General features: G+C 29.1%; 1 protein-coding gene across 1 annotated transcript; it reads left to right on the forward strand.

The window, feature by feature from the left end:
- The first annotated feature begins 8669 nt into the window (after nucleotides 1-8669).
- On the forward strand, nucleotides 8670-11771 carry LOC111316820 (uncharacterized). The gene is made up of 5 exons (XM_022918980.2): nucleotides 8670-9135; nucleotides 9287-9788; nucleotides 9998-10199; nucleotides 10706-11194; nucleotides 11294-11771. The coding sequence occupies exons 1-5, from the start codon at nucleotides 8775-8777 to the stop codon at nucleotides 11714-11716; spliced, it is 1977 nt and encodes a 658-aa protein (XP_022774715.2). The 5' UTR covers nucleotides 8670-8774; the 3' UTR covers nucleotides 11717-11771.
- The last annotated feature ends 9401 nt before the right edge of the window (nucleotides 11772-21172 follow it).

Consider the following 21172-nt stretch of genomic DNA (forward strand, 5'->3'; position numbering starts at 1 on the left):
CATTGCTCAGTAATTACTATATGTTATACATATTATTTTATTATTTTATTTTGTGATAAAATATTTTGGTATGATGAGAATCTAATGATAATAGGTATTCCTCCTAAATAGGCCTTGATATTTATGTGCTTTTAAGTGCATAGTTGATTTAGTAATTAAAAATTGATTTTAAAAAAAATTCAATACACTAGTTTAAATTTAATGCACACTACTTATAAGACCTAATTAGATGCATTTAGGCTTAGTTTCTTAGTTGGGATAGTCCATTGCACACATTATGGTTGAGTTTGTAAATTGAGAGTTTTGGGTAATTAATGAAATTTTTTTATTTGAAAAAATCTTCATTAATTGATATCAATATTTGGTTGTCAAAGTGGCTCACATATTGAAATTAATGTAATATTTTATCGTTCTATGGTTACGGGATGGTTATTAAATTATCTTATGCAATTGACTGCCTAAAGGGGGTTAATATATAGGGTAATTTGTTTTGGAATATAAATCATCATAGTTGAAGTTGTACCAATCTAGAAAATCTATATGCTTGAAGGGGATGTGTTTTTTAAAAGCTAGGACATTTTCATATTAGCTTTATGCGAAAAGTTCCTACTTGCATATTACATTCTTTATCCAAAAAGGGGTTTGTGGTGATGTACCAAGACCTTTCAATAATTGTTAGTACATCATGAACTGTTGCTATATATTTTATGATAATGGCATTTACTAATGTTGCATTTTTATCTTGAATGTTAACTTTTATTATCAATAACAATAAGCCACTATTAAAGTTCTTCATGGGTCTAATTATAAAAAATGGAATGAAGATTTGAATTTTGCTGTAGTTATAAATGAGATAGACGTAGCCTTACGTTTTTTAAAGCCTGCTAATTTTACTAATGAAAGCATTGCTAAACAAAAGGAATATTTTCCCAAATGGGAAAAGACAAATCATATGCGTGTATATGTCATTAATATTTCTATTTTTGAATACCTTTTGAGTGAGTTGGATACCACAAAAATCACTAGGGATCTTTACCATGCTGAAGGTAATAAATACAAAAAATCCAACAACTGTAAAGCTAAGAACCTTATGAGTGAGCTTACAAGTATAAGGTACAACGGTGTTGGGAGTGCTAGAGATTTCATCATGAGAATGGTCCATATTCAAACCAAATTGACTTCTCATGAAATTGACCTTCCTAATAAATTCATTGTTCATCATGCCCTCAATGCCTTACTTTTGGAGTTCACTCAGATCAAAATAGTCTATAATGCTATGAATGAGGTTTTGAAGTGTTAATGATCTTATTTAAAAGTTTGTCTCTAAGGAAGAAAAACTATAGAAAGAAAAGGGTGAGAGTGTTTTTTTTACTACATACTCCAAATATAATTACAAAAGAAATTATAAGAAATCTGGGGAAATTTGTTCCTAATGCTCACAAGAAAGTTCAAGAAAACAAGGGATAAGGTAGTGGTCAAACTAAAAAGGTAAGAGGGCTTAAAGCTGTCATTAAGAAAGATATCACGTGTTTTTTCTATAAAAAGAATGTCATATGAAACATGAGTACCCTAAATATCAAGCTTGGTTAAAGAACAAGAATAAACAAGAAGGTAACTTACTAGCTCTCGTTTGTTTTAAATCCTAATTTATCAATGGCCTACAAAATTCCTAGTAGGTTGATAGTGGTGCAACTATTCATATTGTTGTTACCTTTGTTAGGATTCAAAAACAAATTAAAGCTAAGTGAGAAAGGGGCAACACATAGAGTTTGAAACAATACTTAAGTAACCATTAATTATGTAGGAATAATAGGCTTAAATTTAGAATCTGGCTTTGAACTTATTTTGGAAAATGTCTTTCATACACCTTCATTTAAGAGGAATTTGATTTTAGTTTTTATTTTGGACAAACATGGTTATTATTTTGGCATTGGATATGGAAAAGTTGACTTGTTTTAAAATTCAAATGTTGTTGGTGAATTTAAACTAATTGACAATTTATATAAACTATGCTTAGCCTTTAATGATTAATATAGTTGCAATAATGTTGAAAAAATAGTGACTAAAAAATCTTTGACTAAAGAAAATTCATTGTTGATGAATTTAAACTAATTCACAATTTATACAAACCGTGCTTGGCATATGATAATTAATATAGTTGCAATAATGTGGAAAATACAGTATCTTAAAAATCTCTAACTAAAGAAAAGTCTTTTTTGTTGTGGTGTAAAAGGTTAGGTTACATTTCTAGTGAAAAAATGCAAAAATTGATAAAAAATAATACTTTACCTTCCCTTGGTTTTGAAAAGTTAGACACTTATGTTGATTGTATAAAATATATACTAAGACTAAGAACAATGAGGCAATTTACAATTTTGACCTTTTGAAAATTATGTACACTGATAATAGTGGACCTCTTATATCTATCTTGTGTGGTAACAAATATTTTGTTACTTTTATTTATGACAATTTTCGCTATGGGTATCTTTACCTAATTGATGAAAATTGAAATGCTTTTAAAAAATTTAAAATTTTTAAACTAAGGTAGAGAACTAATTAGGGAAAGTTATCAAAGTCATTAGCTCCAAGGTGGTGAGTATGATGGTAGATATGACAAAACTAGATAACATATGAGACCATTTTCCAAATACTTACAAGAATGCCAGATTTTTCTTAATATGCTATGCTTGGTAGTCTTGAACATAATAGTGTGGTCGAAAGGCGAAATCACACCCTTAAGGGTATGACAAGAAGCTTATATATAAGACTAATCTTCTTAAGTCTTTTTGAGGTGAAGGTATTAAAACCGTCTTGTATATACTTAATAGAGTACCTAGTAAATCTGTTTTTAAAACACCTTTTGAATTGTAGACTGGTAGGAAACCCCAGTTGAACCATTTTAAAGTTTGTAGATGTCTTACAGAAGTTAGAATCTATAACCTTTTGAAAGAAAGATTGAACCTAAGAGTACTAGTTGCTTTTCTTTAGAGTATTTAGATCGCTTTAAGGGATATAAGTTTTATTATCCTACACATGGAACTAAGTTTGTAGAGTCACATGTGGTAAAGTTTCTTGAACTAAATGTTGTTGATAAGAGTGTGATAGAGGCTGTGGATAACCGTGAATCTATTAGACATATCTCCATCACTTTACCTATAATATAGTGCCATATTATGCTAGTGGCCATTGGAAGAAGAGATCAAGGCAATAGGACATAAACCTTCTTCCTACTGATGTACTTCAAGTTCAAAAGAATGATATTGAAATACCTTTTAGAAGATCTTCCAAACAAAGAAGATCTAACATCTCTAATGATTATGTAATTTATCATTGAGAGAGTGACTATGACATTAGTCATGTTGTTAACCTTGTGACTTTTGGTGAAACTATTAGCAGTCTATAATTTAATGTATGGATGGATGCAATAAAAAATGAGATAAATTTTATGGCTCAAAATGGTGCTTAGGAGCTTGTTAAATAGCCAAAAGAGTATAAATCCATTAGTTGTAAATGGGTGTATAAAACCAAGAAAGGTTCTAAGGAAAAATTTGAGATATTTAAAGTTAAATTGGTGGCAAAGTGATTAATTTAAAAGAAAAGAGTAGATTATAACGAAACGTTTTTACTAGTGTCTTTCAAAATTTTTTTTAGGATTGTTATGGCCTTGGTAGTACACTTTAACTTGAAGCTTTATTACATGGATGTAAAGACGGCTTTTTTCAATGGTGATTTTAGAGAAAAGGTTTATATAATGCAACCAAAAAGATTTCAAGAATCTGAGAAGGACCATTTAGTATGTTGACTTAAAACGTCAATCTATGCCCTTAAATAAGCTTCTAAGTAAAGGTATCTAAAATTTGATAAGATAGTTACTTCCCTTGGTTTTGAGGAAAATAAAGTTGATCAATGCATGTACCTTAAAATTAGGGGGAGTAAATATATCTTTCTTGTATTATATGTGGATGACACTTAGTGGCTTGTAATGATATTGGTTTGTTACATGAAATTAAGCAGCTATTCTCCAAGACTTTTGATATGAAAAACCTTAGGAATGCTTCCCTTATTCTTGGGATTGAAATTCATAAAGATAGGTCTCAAAATTTTTTGGGACTATCGCAAAGGTCTTACATTAATCGTGCGCTTAATAAATTTAACATATAGAGCTGTAAGGCTAGGAATGCACTCATTGTCAAAGGTGATATACTTAACCTTAGTCGTGCCCAAAAGATGATTTGGAGAAAGAATCCATGAAGAACATACCATATTCTAGTGTAGTTGGGAGTCTCATGTATGCTCAAGTTTGCACTAGGCTAGATATTGCTTTTGCAGAGTGAGTTCTTGAGAGATATCTTTCAAATCCTAGTATGGATCACTGGGTTGCTATTAAGAAAGTGATTAGGTGTTACAAAAGACAAAAAAACCATATGTTGGTATACAAAAAAGTGGACAATCTTCAGATAATAGGGTATATAAATTCTAACTTCACTAGTTGTTCGGATGACATGGAGTCCACTTCAAGGTATTTTTTTATGTCGGCTGTAAAAGCTTTGTCTTGGAAATGTGTGAAACAAACACTTTTATTTTTCTCCATTATGCAAGTTGAGTTTGTTGCCTGTGATAGAGCTGCTACATAGGCAATTTGGCTTATGAATTTTATGTCAAGCCTTTGTATTATTAATTCCATCTCCAGGCCTTTAAAGATTTATTGGGATAATAGGTCTACTATGTTGTTTTCTAAGAACAACAAGAGCACTAGTGGCTTAAACATTTTGAGATAATATATTTTAAAGTTAGGGGTTTTATGAAAAATTGTAAGATTATTGTCAAACACATTAAGACTAACAACATGATTGTTGATCCTTGGACTACAGGAATATGACCTATAGTATTTGGCAAACATATTGAGAACATAGGTATTTTAGGGTCTTTTGATGTAATTTATTATTAGGGGTATATCATTTGTCTTTCATACTCACACATCATGGTTTGTCTCTATGTTGGACCTTTCCCTTTATGCTTGAAATATGTATGTGATATTTAATTCTATGCTTGAATGATGAGAATCGTTGGTTGACATTTTATGTTGTTATTTTACTTTGTTTGTATATGTACACATGGAAAATTAAAGTTTATTGTATACATTGTGAAATCTTAAGACTTGGGGTGTGTGTCAAGTATGACTATTTTAATCACTTGGATAACTAATAATCTTTTAAAAATATATAATATAAATTATATTACAGGATACATTGTTACATTATAAGGTTTGCTTACATTGATGGTTTTTCTTTTTGACATGTGATAAAATTCTTAAAATTTCTCTATAACGACATATAAGACATTTCTTAATTTTAAGCTATTTATCAAGAAATATATATTTAAAAAATTATTTAGCTATCGAAAACTTTCAAATTTTAGATGTAAGTATTATGGGATATGTAAATGCCTATATATATATATCATTTTTTGACACATAGGAATTTACCACAAAAAATTAACTTATATGGATATCTACATGGATAATTTTAAAATTGTTAACAATAAAATCTAATTTAGATATATTTTTATTAAAAATAAATTTCCTAATAATATAAACATATTTTTTAAATATAAAAATCTCAATTGTAATAATATATTATCTCTAAAATGGGTTTATAAAGTAATTCTATTTGATAAATTATTTAAATTCAACATGAAAACCTATCAAATATGAAAAACTTTGTATAAATCTTGAATTCAAAAATGTCAATTCTAGAATTTTTCTTTTTTTTTTTTTTAATTTAATCATTTTTCAAGAATATATGGACCATAAATTTTGAATGTATATTTCGATTAAAATTGATTAGATTTGTTTTTTACTATTTCTAATTTGAAAGATATGTTTCATTTTTTAATTCTCTTATCATTAGATTATTTTAAAAATTTAATCACAGCCACAGTCACTAATCATTTTATCATTACCATTGCCAAGTTTGCATCTGAAACAGCAACGAAAGGCATCGATGAAAATTTTTTATTGTTTCATTCGAATCACAATCACCCATCATTTTATTGTTTGAGAAGAATCATAATTTGTAACTAAATCACTTATATGTTGTGACGTAATCGATTGATTTATGTTTCGTTAAATGATTTACAGGTAGAGCTAAAGATCCAACTATTCAGGGAAAGAGCTAAGGACAAAGAACTTCTCTTTTATGTACATTTATCTTTATATTAATGTCATTTTTTTTTTCAAATTAAGCAGTAATTTGGTAATTAATATTATTATTACATGTAGGAAAAACCCAAAAATTATTTGGGTATGAGACATCCTTTGAACTATAAAGGTTAACACTAAGGAATGATTATATATTACATGTATAACATTTTCAGGTCTCATTTTAGGTTTTTTCATGATTGGAAAAGTTAAATATAAAAATATTTCATGTACTATACACTTTCTGTCAGTTTAATACTTTAAGAAACAAAATTATCAATTTGGTTCTTTAACTTTCATTTCGCCATTTACTCTGATACCTCGTACTAAAGCAATTACTCAATTTGTCAACATGGCATTAACATCTAATAAGATACTGACATGTATCAAAAAGTTCAGTAGTGTCACTTCATCAATTACCACATTAATAGTAAAAAAATTCAACAAAATTTAAAAGTATAAAATATTTTTAAGAATTAGAAAAATTAAATAAATATGAAATCTTATTTGAACATAAAATTTTAAAAAATATCAAAACTTAAAAAAAACGCATAAAATCTCAAAATTTTGACAAAAAATAAAAAAACATTCCAAAAAATTTCTAAAAAATTAAAAAAAGGTTCACAAATAATAAAAAATCTAGAATTTTTTGACCAAATTTGAAAATTCAAAAAATATCAAATTTTTATTAAAATCTAAAATTTTATAAAATATTTTCAAAAATTTTGAAAAAATTAAAAAATTAGAAAATAAGAAATATTCTAAGAAATTCACTAAAAATTAAATCTTTTTAAAATATAAAATAAAAAACTTAAAATTTTAATAAAAATCCATAAACATTTAAAAAAATGTAAAAAATCACAAAATATATAAGAAAATTAAAATTGTAAGATTAGAAAAATGAAGAATTTTCCTAATTTATAAGAATTACAATTATTTGAAAATTTTTAGATATTTTCAAAAAATTTTAGATCTTTTACTTTCAATTTTTTTAAGCTTTAGAGATTTTTTTATTAAATTTATGAAAACTTTATGTTTACTAAAATTATCATTGTTATGAAAATTTCAAATTTTGTTTTATTTTTCTAATAAAATTTTGAGATTTTTTTGAATTTTTAAAGTTTTGATAATTTTTTAAAAATTTTTAAAAATTCTAGTTTTTGTTTTTAAAATAATTTTTTAAAATGCTTAAATATTTTTAAAAAATATTTAAATTTTTTTAAAATTTTCTTTAAATTCGGATGTACTATTGATGATTTGACATTGATTAGATTTTCTTAGCATTTGTTAATATCTTATTAGATATTTATACCACGTCAATAAATTGACTGATGATGCTAGTCTCCGATAACAAAGTGATGAAAGAATGAAAATTAGAGTGCCAAACTAAATATTTTATTTTTTTGGTGCCAAATTGATAAAAAAAATGCATAATAAATGGGTTATTTTTATATTTAACTATTTTGAAAATAACAACATTACCTTAAAGAGTACGTATTATTTACCTTCTATAGTTAAAATTATATCAATTAGTAATCAAATTTTTATTATTTATCTTAAATCATTCTTAATTAAATTAAATTTTTTATTTTTAATATGCCACTTCATCATAAATACAAATAAATAGCCTTTATTGTGGTGGAGTATTGGTTTGAAGATCTATTTCACTACTTTTATTTTGTTTTGGTTATCTTTTTATTTTTTTTATTTGATCCGTTTGTTTGTTTCTTCATTCTTTCATTTATTTTTTATAACTGATTTTTTTATACTTTTTCAATAAATCAAAATTTAATTTTAATTCATAAATGTTACTTATTGATGAATAATCATTAATAAAATTATCATGCATATTGCCAAAATCATACTAAGTTTCTGAAAAGCAATCAAATTCTTTGCTTTTTTTACACATTTTACTCTTTTGGAATCATAACTATCCGTGCAAATTATAATGAGATACGAAAATTTTCATTCCTTTTATCAATTAAGTAATCTAATTTATAAAATGAATAACTCGTGAGTACGGGTATATTATTGACACCTCTAAATAGCAATGCTCTCCTTATTAATTCGGCAGATTGGATACATCACGTTCCAAACCAAGTAGATCAGAAAAGGTTCAATGTTTTTCTAACAATTGCTTGGGCTATTTGATACTCCATAATCAAATTTTAGGGAGAGGAATGAGAAATATGGAAATTCTTACACTCCAAGGAATAATATATTCCAAACATAGGCTTACTATTTTCTGTAGGTTTTTTTTTTTTTTTTCAATCCTTTTTAGAGATCCCATTGTTTCTGAGACAGCAATATTTTTCTTATTGGTGTGTAGAGGCCATGGTTTCGGAGTCAAACCCCCTCACGCCTAAAACATTGTCTTTTTGTTTTATTAATTAAAAAAATGAAACCGTGTCAAAAGGTTACTTTGTATTTTAATAGTATATAAATAACCAAGTCTGCCTTCCTTACCCTCATTCTTATCTTTTTCTTCTTCTAGAACTACTTTTTCCATTCTTTCTCCTGTCATAAGCCACAACAACAATAAAAACAGCCACTAATCTTTGTTTCCAGGTGGGAAATGGAGTTTGAGCAACCCATGTTTAGAGAAACAACGGAAGCCCTGAAATTGAAGGCAGCAAATGATAGTAAGACTTCAACCAGGGACAGGCATAAGTCGCCAGGATCAACATGCCGTTCCTACGTTTCCAGCAAACTCTTCCATGGCTCGGAATCATTCAGGGCTCTAGATATGGGTGTGCCAAAGGTTGACTCCACCGAGAAAAAGCTGTCTTGGCTACGATCTCAAATCACTGGTGGTGATGCAGAATTTGACTCTCCTTTTGGAACTAGAAAACTTACTTATGCTGATCATACCGCATCGGGTCGCTCTTTTCACTATATCGAAAACTTCATCGTCACCAATGTTCTGCCATTCTACGGTAAAGGTTTTTTTTCTTCTGATCTTCAATTGTGATACTCTGATTTAATTAACAAAAGTGATGGCGTCATTTCCGAGTATAAGATATATATATATATATATATATTAGGGTTTTAGTATTTGTCAGCTGATCTTGGTTGGTTCGTGCGTAGGTAACACTCACACGTCTGACAGCTACGTGGGGCACAGGACGACGAAAATGGTGCATGAAGCGTCAAACTACATTAAAAGAAGCCTAGGTGGCGGTCAAGATGATGCAATTCTGTTTTGTGGCTCAGGCACCACGGCTGCTATTAAAAGGCTACAAGAAGTTATGGGGATTACGGTACCATCAATTTTGAGGGACATGGTAATAAATTGCTTACCTAATGAGTATCGATGGGCAGTTTTTATTGGCCCTTACGAGCACCACTCCAACTTGCTTTCTTGGCGTCAAAGCCTTGCTGAAGTTGTTGAGATTGGTTTAGATGAGAATGGGTTCATAGACATTGAAGCACTAAGAAAACAGCTTGAGCTGTATAAATACGCCAATAGGCCTTTGCTTGGCTCATTTTCAGCTTGTAGTAATGTGACTGGGATTCAAACAGATACTCGAGAGATTGCCAAACTTCTTCATGAGTACGGAGGTTTTGTTTGCTTTGATTTTGCAGCAAGGTACACAGTAAGAATTTTCATTTTTTGTTGTCAAGCTTTTATATTCGAGGTTGTCAGAATTTAAACTTTGATTGTTAAAATTAAAAGTTTAATATTTTAATAACAGATCTCACAATTAATTATTAGCCAAGTTTAAGTATTATGTTAATGTTATAAAGCAATGAGAAGTTGATTTTTGATTGTGCTTATCATTTTGTTTTTGTGGATAGTGGTCCTTATGTGGAGATTGATATGAGGTCAGGGGAGATTGATGGATATGATGCCATTTTCCTAAGCCCACATAAGTTTCTAGGTGGCCCTGGAACGCCCGGTATCCTTTTAATGAGCAGGGCTCTCTACCGGCTGGGATCTTCTCCTCCATCAACTTGCGGAGGTGGAACTGTTAATTATGTCAATGGCTTCAATGAACAGGTAATTACTCTCAAATTTAAAATCAATTGATAATAAATGAAGAGATTTTTATTTTATTTTTGTGTTCAGATTAATTCAATTTAATAGATGAAAGACTTTATTTTTTGTTCACCTCTCTACCATAAAATGGAAATTTGTATTTTCTTTACCTTTTTCTTATTCTTGCTTATATATCCCATTTTGTAAGAAATTTTGGTTTCTTTCGTCGGCTGGACGACATAAAGAATGATTGGGTAGCTGTCAGGCCTTTTGGAGTTTAGAAATAAATTCCTGATTCAGATGGAGCGGGTTTAGACATAGACTAGTGAATGATAAGTGTCTCTAAAAAAAATTTTTATTTTAATTACAATTTTAGAAGAAAAGAGATTTCCATGCACGACAGTGCCAGTAGAAAAATATTCTAGAGAATGATAAGTTATCATGATATTAATCAGATTCATTCCCCAGCATTTAGTGAAGCAGGTATGCAATTTAATATGTGGTAAAATGGGGTATTTATTTTGCAGGACACAATATATGTAAGTGACATAGAAGAAAGGGAAAATGGAGGGACTCCTCAAATAATTCAGATTGTTAGAGCAGCATTGACTTTTTGGGTAAAAGAATATATTGGTTATGAAGTGATTGCAAAGCAGGAGAAGTCGTACATAAATCAAGCATTGGAGAGGCTTCTCCCAAACCAAAACATAAGGGTTTTAGGAAATGCAAGCACCGAGACCCAGAGACAAGCCATACTGTCTTTCCTCATCTACTCCACAACCAACGATGGTAACAATGTTGACGAGGCAAAGGAAAAGGGTAGGGGACTTTTCATGTGGGGAGAGACTGGGAACAAGAGGGATAAACCTCTCCATGGCCCTTTTGTTGCAACCATCCTAAATGATCTGTTTGGCATCCAAGCTCGAGGTGGGTGTGCTTGTGCTGGACCTTATGGCCACAGTTTGCTTGATATTGATCAGACTCGATCCCTTGCGTTCAGAGAAGCTATTAAAAGGGTATCAGTACAAAATTTTCCTTTTTTTTTTTTGACCAAATGAAAGAGAAGTAAAATATATTTCAACTTATCTAATGCCAATTGCAAAGTTTGATTGCAGGGCTACATAGGAGCAAAACCTGGATGGACAAGAGTCAGCTTTCCTTACTACATGTCAGATGAAGAGTTTGAATACATTCTTGCGGCGTTGGAGTTCGTAGCCATCTATGGCCAACGATTTCTTCCTCTATACCATTTCAACCTGAGAACTGGCAGCTGGACTTTCAAGAAGAAGGCGCTTAAGGACCTGGTAGGAAACGAGAATAGTCACGGCATCCATGTCTTGCCTTTGGCTAGTGCTTTTCAGACAATAAGCTTGGACCGTGACAAAATTGATGCAGGAAAGAATGATACTCATGTCATCCTTCAGTATGCATCATATTTGAAAAGTGCCAAACGAGTCGCTGCTCTCCTTCCCAAGTTTCCATCTCGAAGGAGGTTTCACGAAGATTTAAATCTTAACCTCCTCCCTTTCAGAGTCTAACTATACTATCAAAAATGGATTCGAGTTCATAATCAAATTTATCTATCTTTCCTCACTTCATTGGAATATTCTCACAAAGCAAAAGCAGAAATTAAACTAGCTCAAGCCTGTCATGTTAGCAGACTCTCCAATTACCTGAAATCTGTTGCAATGCCTGACAAATTGGCTGATACGTAATCCAGTCTGGTCGAGACTTGTCTAATAATGGTGTCATGCCCCAAAAGTAAGATGTAACACCGTTATATTATCTTCAAATAAAACTTTATAGTAATACGAAATTTTTTCTCTTAATCATTTTAAAATTTTTTAATAAAAATAATTTGCCCAAGTAAAATTCATAAATTTAATCTAACTAATGATACATCTCTATATATCCAAAGGTTAATTAATAAAAAACATATAAAATAATTTCATAAGATCTCACTAACTAACTATATTTCTAATGTCCAAGAAATATTTCCAATTTAATCTTCTAGCTTTTAATAAGACTAAACATACTTATCAGTTACTCATGTGTAAAGAAAAGGTAAAAAGAGAATGAACAAATTACAGCTAAGCTAGTATAGGATCATACACTTTATCGGATCAAACATCGGTTTCATACATATCATATAGATAATTCAAAACATTTGTCAAATAATACATCAAAATATTTCAAAAATCAACATTATGTCAAATATTTTGTAGATCATAAATCAAAATCAAAACAGATCAATTCATAAATCATTGCAAAATATGTTACTATTCAAATATGGTAATCAAATCAAATCATGAATCAATCTTTAAAATATGTAGCTATTATAAAATCATTCATTAAACATAAATCAATTTCTCATTTCATTTATAAACATGATCCATCATTTATATAGCAAAACGTAAAATAATCATATGCTCAGCCTATTTTCTTATATCGAAAATAAAGAAATAAATCTCATTTATTTAGAAACATACATATATACATAAGTTTCAAAATAAGCAAAGCGTGTAAGATTCTACTTATTTCCTTTCAGTTCCACCACTTAGTTTTTCCCTCAAAATAATTAATGGGCTATTCAAAGTCATTTCAATATAACAAAAATTAATCAATCCACTTTAAGACTATTAATACTAAAAACAACTAAGTTATATAAGGGTTAACTAACTAATTTTGGTAGCTTATGCTACTTTCACTAAAATGACCCTATCTTAAGATATCCAACTCAAAATTAAAATTTTTTTAGTACATTAGAAATTAAACTCGATAAATGTTTTAACTATATATGGCCCACCTCGTAATTTCATGTAGATTAATTGTAATAACTTTTGCAATCTGTCATATGCTGCTATCAGATAATATGTATATCTTCTAATAAAAATTATATATTTAATCATAAAAGACTCTAAATTCAATTTCACTTGTTTAATCGAAAAGTAGACTCAAAAACCTTTTCAAACATATCTAGACAACCAATTTGGTCTAGGCCTGGATCAATTGGGCCTGGTCCAAATGGGTAAGCCCATTTTATTTTTTTATTATTATTATTTATTAATATATTTTTTTATTATTTATCTATTAATTATTAATATGTGTTTTTTTGATTTTATCTTGATTGATTTTCGGCTAGGATTAGGATCAGAAAAAATTGGATTTGACTGTGAAATTGGAGGTTGGCAAAATTGGGATTGGATTTAAAGATTGAATTAAAATCCCAGAAGGAGTTGGATTGATCAGAAACTCTTTTGATTAATCCTTATAAATAGGTCCACAGAGAGCACACAAAAAAGATAAAAAAAAATACATAGAGAGGGAACAGAGGTTAAAAAAAGTTCTGGTGCATTAGAAACAACGTTAAGAATTTCTGGAAAATTTTTTAGAATTTTATTTTATTTTTTTGAAAATTTCTAAAAATTTTTCAGAATCCGATGAAATTTTTCAATAAGATTCAACTTTTTTGGTGAGATTTTTGACCAACTTTGAAGTTTTTGACTTGTTTTTCCAAATTTTGGCAGACATTCAATCGGAATCTAGATTTTATTTAGAGAGAAAGAGGAGAAAAAAGAAAAAGAGAGAGAAGAGGAAATAAGCAATCTGCGAAAAAATAGAGGTTGAAGCCTTTTATACCGACTGAAAAATGATGTTGTTTTAGCCTTACTATTCCCAGAGGATCTGTGCGTTTTGAAATCGGGTCACCCCACCTGAGCACCAACTCGATTAGCGACCCGCGTCCCTACCTGACCCCAGCCGAGCCGAGCCAAGCCGTTTCTAGCTAAGCCTCACATTTAAACCACTTCTATCTCTCGAGCCGAGCCACATTAAGCCGAGCCAAGCCATTCCAAAAGTTTTTTTTATTTATTACTATTATTATTATTATTATTATTATTATTATTATTATTTATTTATTAGATTAGAATAATTTGGTATTCCTTATTTTATTTTTATTCTTATTTTTATTTTATTTTATTTCTTAATGATTTTCTTAAAATAAAATTCTAAAAAATATTTTTGAGGAAAAGTTGAAAGTATCAATTTTCCTTGAAAATAAGTTTTCTAAAAAATATTTTCACGAAAAAGTTGAAAGTATCAATTTTCCTTGAAAATAATTTTCTAAAAAATATTTTTAAGAAAAAGGTAAAAGGTAAAAAATATTTTAGGAATTTGTGGGAAATTTTTTAGAATTTTAGATTTTTTTTTTTTGAAAATTTTTAAAAATTTTTCAAAATCCGGTGAAATTTTTCAGTAAGATTAAACATTTTTAGTGAGATTTTTGACCAACTTTGAAGTTTTTGACTTGTTTTTCCAAATTTTGGCAGACATTCAACCAGAATCTGGATTCTATTTAGAGAGAAAGAGGAGAAAAAGAAAAAGAGAGAGAGGAGGAAATAAGTAATCTGTGAAAAAACAGAGGTTGAAGCCTTTTATGTCGACTGAAAATGATGTCGTTTTAGCTTTACAATTCCCAGAAGATCCACGCGTTTTGAAATCGGACGACCCAACCCGAGCACCAACTCGATTAGCGACCCGTGTCCCTACCTGGGCCTCAATTGAGCCCAGTCGAGTCGAGCCGAGCCGTTTCTAGCTGAACCTCATGTTTAAACCACTTCTATCTCTCGAGCCGAGCCACATTAAGCCGAGCCAAGCCATTCCAAAAGTTTTTTTTCTTATTTATTTATTATTATTATTATTATTATTTATTGATTATATTATAATAATTTGGTATTCCTTATTTTATTTCTATTCTTATTTTTATTTTATTTTATTTTTTAATGATTTTCTTAAAATAAAATTCTAAAAAAATATTTTTGAGGAAAAGTTGAAAGTATCAATTTTTCTTGAAAATAAGTTTTCTAAAAAATATTTTCACGAAAAAGTTGAAAGTATCAATTTTCCTTGAAAATAATTTTCTAAAAAATATTTTTAAGAAAAAGGTAAAAGTATCAATTTTTCTTAGAATTAAATTAAAAAAAAATATTTTTGAGAAAAAGTTGAAAGTATCAATTTTTTTCGAAATTCAAGTTTTAGAAAAACATTTTGGGGAAAAGCTGGAAGTATTAATTTTCCTTAAAAAAAAACATTTTAAGGAAAAGTTAAAAGTATCAATTTTCCTTAAAATAGAAACTCTCAAATGCTTTTGAGGAAAAGTTGAAAGTATCAATTTTTCTTGTACAAAAGCAATGAATTTTTGAAGAGAAAATGATTTATATCTAAGGCTGAATTATTATTCTGTTTTTTCCCATTTTATTTCTTTTCCTTTTTGAATTTCTTTAATGTTAAATAATCCGACGATAGAGCCTCTGCAAATGAAACAGTAGTTTCCTTGCATACTCTTGAGGTGATGGAGTTTTTTCAATTTTTTGCTAAAAGTATTAAAGTCAATTGAGAATAATTTCTAATAATTAATTACTTGATAAATTTTTAAAGCTTATTAGATAACATAAAATTAAGCTGGTACCATCTTTCAATGGGCGTTGTGAGGGTGCTATAAGCTTTCTCACACGTAACCGTACTCTCGAACCCTGTTCTGATTAGTAGACTTGAAACTATTCCTTTAGGGACCCTTAGGCTTAGGTGTTCCTTAAAAAGATAAATTCTCTATGTGGCCAATCGCACCTAGATAAAAAAGATTAGTGACGACGCCTAAAAATAATATCTACTAATGGATCCCCGGATCAAGATGTTATGACAACATATGTGGCCCACCTCATAATTTATTGTAGATTAATTGTAATAATTTTTGCAATCCATGTCATATGCTACTACCAGACAGCATGTATATATTGTAATCAAAATGACATATTTATTCATAAAAGACTCCAAATTCAATTCTGCTTGTTTCATTGGATTATAGACTCAATAACCTTTTTAAACATGTATGGCTCAATCGGTAATTCATTGTATAAAAATTAAGAGAAATTTTGTAATTCCTCATTGTTACTGCTGTCAAGCAGTCTACATATCATTAAGTAAAAATTAGACAACTCTTAATAGAAAACTCTTATTCGACTTATGTTTGTTTCATTGGAAAGTAGATTCAGCAAGCTTTCTAACAATATATAATACTTAAAGTAATAATTTATCCATTAATACAAATTCCATTTTAATTCACTATTACAAATCATAGCATCTCATCCAAAAATAGAATTTCTCATTCAATCTTTAGGATAAAAAAATATGAAAAAGGCATAACATATAGCCAATTGAAAGATCAATGTCTCAATATAACTTACCCAATTTTAGTAAACTACTTCCAATATCATATGCTAAGATCAAGGTATAAAAGAATTTCAGTATTGAATATTTAGATTTCTTCACCATATATATTCAATAGGCATTCTAGACTTCCAAAACCTAATATCAGTCCTAAAGTCAGCCAAATTGAAAATTTGTGTGAGGGTCATTAACATAAATAAAAAATAGTATACCTGAGTGTACATAGACAAAATCAACCAACTTATCTCTTGTAAACTAAAGGTTATTCCTAATTTCGTTACTACTTTCCTATTTCTTTCGATCATTTGGTTCTCAATAAACAAAATATATCCAAGTTCTTTGAAAATCCCTAGAGCTGATGGTTTTTACTCAAGTTCATTTGGTTTTAGGACAATGCACCTGTTCTTCAATCTTATTTACTGATGTTTGAAGAAATGAACAATAATTGCTGTAAAACAATATAAAATCATTGTGCTACACAACCATTCTGTAATATAATCCACCAATCTAGGTCACGAATAAAAAGAATTGAGGAACTCAATTCACACAGTACCTTATGGGTGAATTCGAATATACCGCTCTATCTTAATCTTTTATTAGCATGTATGATGTCATGTATATGCAATCACGCCAAATAGCCTTTTAAAAGGTTGTCACAGAAACCACTCACAATATGTGAATCGTAAAAGCTTAGTTATAAAATAACAAATAATATAATATACATAGATATAATAATCTTATGCCATGTTTGGTACATAAGATTGTAACTTGATAGGGTACAATGATATTATAAATAAAATTAGATTAAATAATGTCATCTTGTTTTGTGTTTGCTATATGTAAAGATTAGGATAATTTATTTATTTGTCAAAATTATCCTTATTCAAAGTTTATACAATTTAAATTATTAAAGTAATTTTTAAGGGTATAACTGAACCTGTAAGTTTAATCTATAAATTTAAAAATTATCCTCTCTACTTTGAGATGAATGAATAATCCTATACCAAGAGGATATTAATCCTCATTGCAAACCTTACGAACATTCTTCATATTCTATTAATAATCATATGTATCAAATATGACCTTAGTATACTATTTTAGTGGAACCACTCTAACACAGAGAGTCGTCTCTTATGAAGATCGCTTCAACATCCAAATTTTTGTTTAGAAAACAATATTTCCACCACCATTCCTCTTTATATAGTCTTCATCTTTGCTTTATACACTCCCCGTTGAAGTCTTATTAGGATATAGAGCGAGAATTGTTTATAAATGGGCTACCATTAATAGTTGGTTTTAATAATTTAGTAAAATTGGTTGATTTGTTTACTCTTAACACAAGATAAGCATGAGAGTTTAAATAATTTAATGTGATCACTTAAATGTAAGACTTACACATCTTACTAGATTAATCTGGTTTGGAGGTTTTGCAGACCTTTAGTCTAATAAGTGTTTGATGAGGAGGCTTCAAGGGTTTCAATTAAAATAGGTTCAGATAACCTTTTTTTTTTTTTACTTTTATACGAGTTACGGTTACTGCTCATTGAGTGTTGCCAATAAGAGAAGAGTGAAGAGGAAGACCTAGGCACTTTAAGTATTGTTTCACTTCGATATATTCGTCATGAGCACCCAAATAAGTATGACAAATCTCTTTATTTATTTATGATGTTCTAATTATCAAACAATGAACTTGGGTTAATGTTTACGTGTGCTATCAGAGCTATCATTATGTGATATTAGGCCCCTAAAATCATGATTTGTAATTGATTTTTGAACAAACAACATATTTAGTGTGAAATTATGTTGCTGTCAACATTTTAAATTTTGATCTTTATTTTTCAAAATTGATTTAGGATTTTAGTTCCTCTCTAAAAAAAGATTAAAATTATATAAAGATCATTTTGTAATTCCTTATATCGAGAGAGAAATCAAGGTTGAAAATTTTTAGGTTTAAGTTTTAATCTAAATTTTTGTTTTGATTAAAACATCAAACATTTTATGTGTTTAATTCAAAATTGATTCTTGAATCATGTTTCTCATGTGTTATAAAGTTAAATCAAAGCATTTAATTAAATATTGTTTTAGATTGGCCAAACACGAAGAAAACAAAAATGGGTCTAATATATGTTTATGTAATTTGAAAAATTTTAACCAACTGATCTTATTTTTATCATTTTTTTATACTTTTTTTATCAAGGGTTTGATAGAAAAATTGTTTTATTTTTGGGCACTTCAATTTGTTGAAATGACTAAGAAAATGCATAAAAAATGATGGAAAAATACGAACAGACTAGAATAGGTAAAGAATTGTTCTAGTCGCATTGAGTCAACTCATTTAGAGGTTAAAGAAAACCATTCCCCATGTTGAACAAAATCCATGCATGGTGGGTAGCGCATGTGGCACTTGCGGGCTTGTTTAGCACCATTTTTGCTTTAATTTCTATTGGCAAACTTGGAATTTTATTTCTAATTTTTTTAAAATTTTTAAACTGCATGAAAATATTTGTTTGACATTCATGCATTGCTCAGTAATTACTTTATGTTATACATATTATTTTATTATTTTATTTTGTGATAAAATATTTCGGTATAATGAGAGTCTAATGATAGTAGGTATTCCTCCTAAATAGGCCTTGATATTTATGTGCTTTTAAGTGCATCGTTGATTTAGTAATTAAAAATTGATTTTAAAAAAAATTCAAGACACTAGTTTAAATTTAATGCACACTGCTTATAAGACCTAATTAGATACATTTAGGCTTAGTTTCTTAGTTGGGATAGTCCATTGCACACATTATGGTTGAGTTTGTAAATTGAGAGTTTTGGTCAGTTAATGAAATTTTTTTATTTGAAAAAATCTTCATTAATTGATATCAATATTTGGTTGTCAAAGTGGCTCACTTATTGAAATTAATGTAATATTTTACCATTCTATGGTTACGGGCTGGTTATTAAATTATCTTATGCAATTGACTGCCTAAAAGGGATTAATATATAGGGTAATTTGTTTTGGAATATAAATCATCATGGTTGAAGTTGTACCAATCTAGAAAATCTATATGCCTGAAGGGGATAAGTTTTTTAAAAGCTAGGACATTTTCATATTAGCTTTACGCGAAAAGTTCCTACTTGCATATTACATTTTTTATCCAAAAAAGAGTTTGTGGTGATGTACTAAGACCTTTCAATAATTGTTAGTACATCATGAACTGTTGCTATATATTTTATGATATTGCCATTTACTAATGTTGCATTTTTATCTTGAATGTTGACTTTTATTATCAATAACAATAAGCCACTATTAAAGTTCTTCACGGGTCTAATTATAAAAAATGGAATGAAGATTTGAATTTTGCTTTAGTTATAAATGAGATAGATGTAGCCTTACGTCTTTCAAAGCCTGCTAATTTTACTAATGAAAGCATTGCTAAACAAAAGGAATATTTTCCCAAATGGGAAAAGACAAATCATATGCTTTTATATGTCATTAATATTTCTATTTTCGAATACCTTTTGAGTGAGTTGGATACCACAAAAATTGCTAGGGATCTTTACCATGCTAAAGGCAATAAATACCAAAAATCCAATAAGTGTAAAGCTAAGAACCTTATGAGTGAGCTTGCAAGTATAAGGTACGATAGTGTTGGGAGTGCTAGAGATTTCATCATGAGAATGGTCCACATTCAAACCAAATTGACTTATCATGAAATTGACCTTCCTGATAAATTCATTGTCCATCATGCCCTCAATGCCTTACTTTTGGAGTTCACTCAGATAAAAACTATCTATAATGCTATGAATGAGGTTTTGAAGTGTTAATGATCTTGTTTAAAAGTTTATCTCTAAAGAAGAAAAACTGTAGAAAGAAAAGGGTGAGAGTGTCTTTTTTGCTACATCCTCCAAATATAATTACAAAAGAAATTATGAGAAATCTGAGAAATTTGTTCCTAATGCTCACAAGAAAGTTCAAGAAAACATGGGATAAAGTAGTGGTCAAACTAAAAAGGTAAGAGGGCTTAAAGCTGTCATTAAGAAAGATATCAAGTGTTTTTTCTGTAAAAAGAATGTCATATGAAACATGAGTACCCTAAATATCAAGCTGGGTTAAAGAACAAGAATAAACAAAAAGGTAACTCACTAGCTCTCGTTTGTTTTCAATCCTAATTTGTCAGTGGCCTACAAAATTCCTAGTAGATTGATAGTGGTGCAACTATTCATATTGTTGTTACCTTTGCTAAGATTCAAAAACAAATTAAAGCTAAGTGAGAAAAGGGCAACACATAGAGTTTGAAACAATACTTAAGTAACCATTAATTATGTAGGGATAATGGACTTAAATTTAGAATCTAGCTTTGAACTTATTTTGGAAAATGTTTTCCATACACCTTCATTAAAGAGGAATTTGATTTTAGTTTTTATTTTGGACAAACATGGTTATTATTTTGGCATTGGATATGGAAAAGTTGACTTGTTTTAAAATTCAAATGTTGTTGGTGAATTTAAACTAATTGACAATTTATATAAACTATGCTTAGCCTGTAATGATTAATATAGTTGCAATAATGTTGAAAAAATAGTGACTAAAAAATCTTTGACTAAAGAAAATTCATTATTGATGAATTTAAACTAATTCACAATTTATACAAACCGTGCTTGGGATATGATAATTAATATAGTTGCAATAATGTGGAAAATACAGTATCTTAAAAATCTCGAACTAAAGAAAAGTCTTTTTTGTTGCGGGGTAAAATGTTAGGTTACATTTCTAG

Source organism: Durio zibethinus, chromosome 24 (genome assembly GCF_047325235.1).
Source record: "Durio zibethinus cultivar Kanyao isolate XHJ-2024 chromosome 24, ASM4732523v1, whole genome shotgun sequence".
Classification (NCBI taxonomy): domain Eukaryota; kingdom Viridiplantae; phylum Streptophyta; class Magnoliopsida; order Malvales; family Malvaceae; genus Durio; species Durio zibethinus.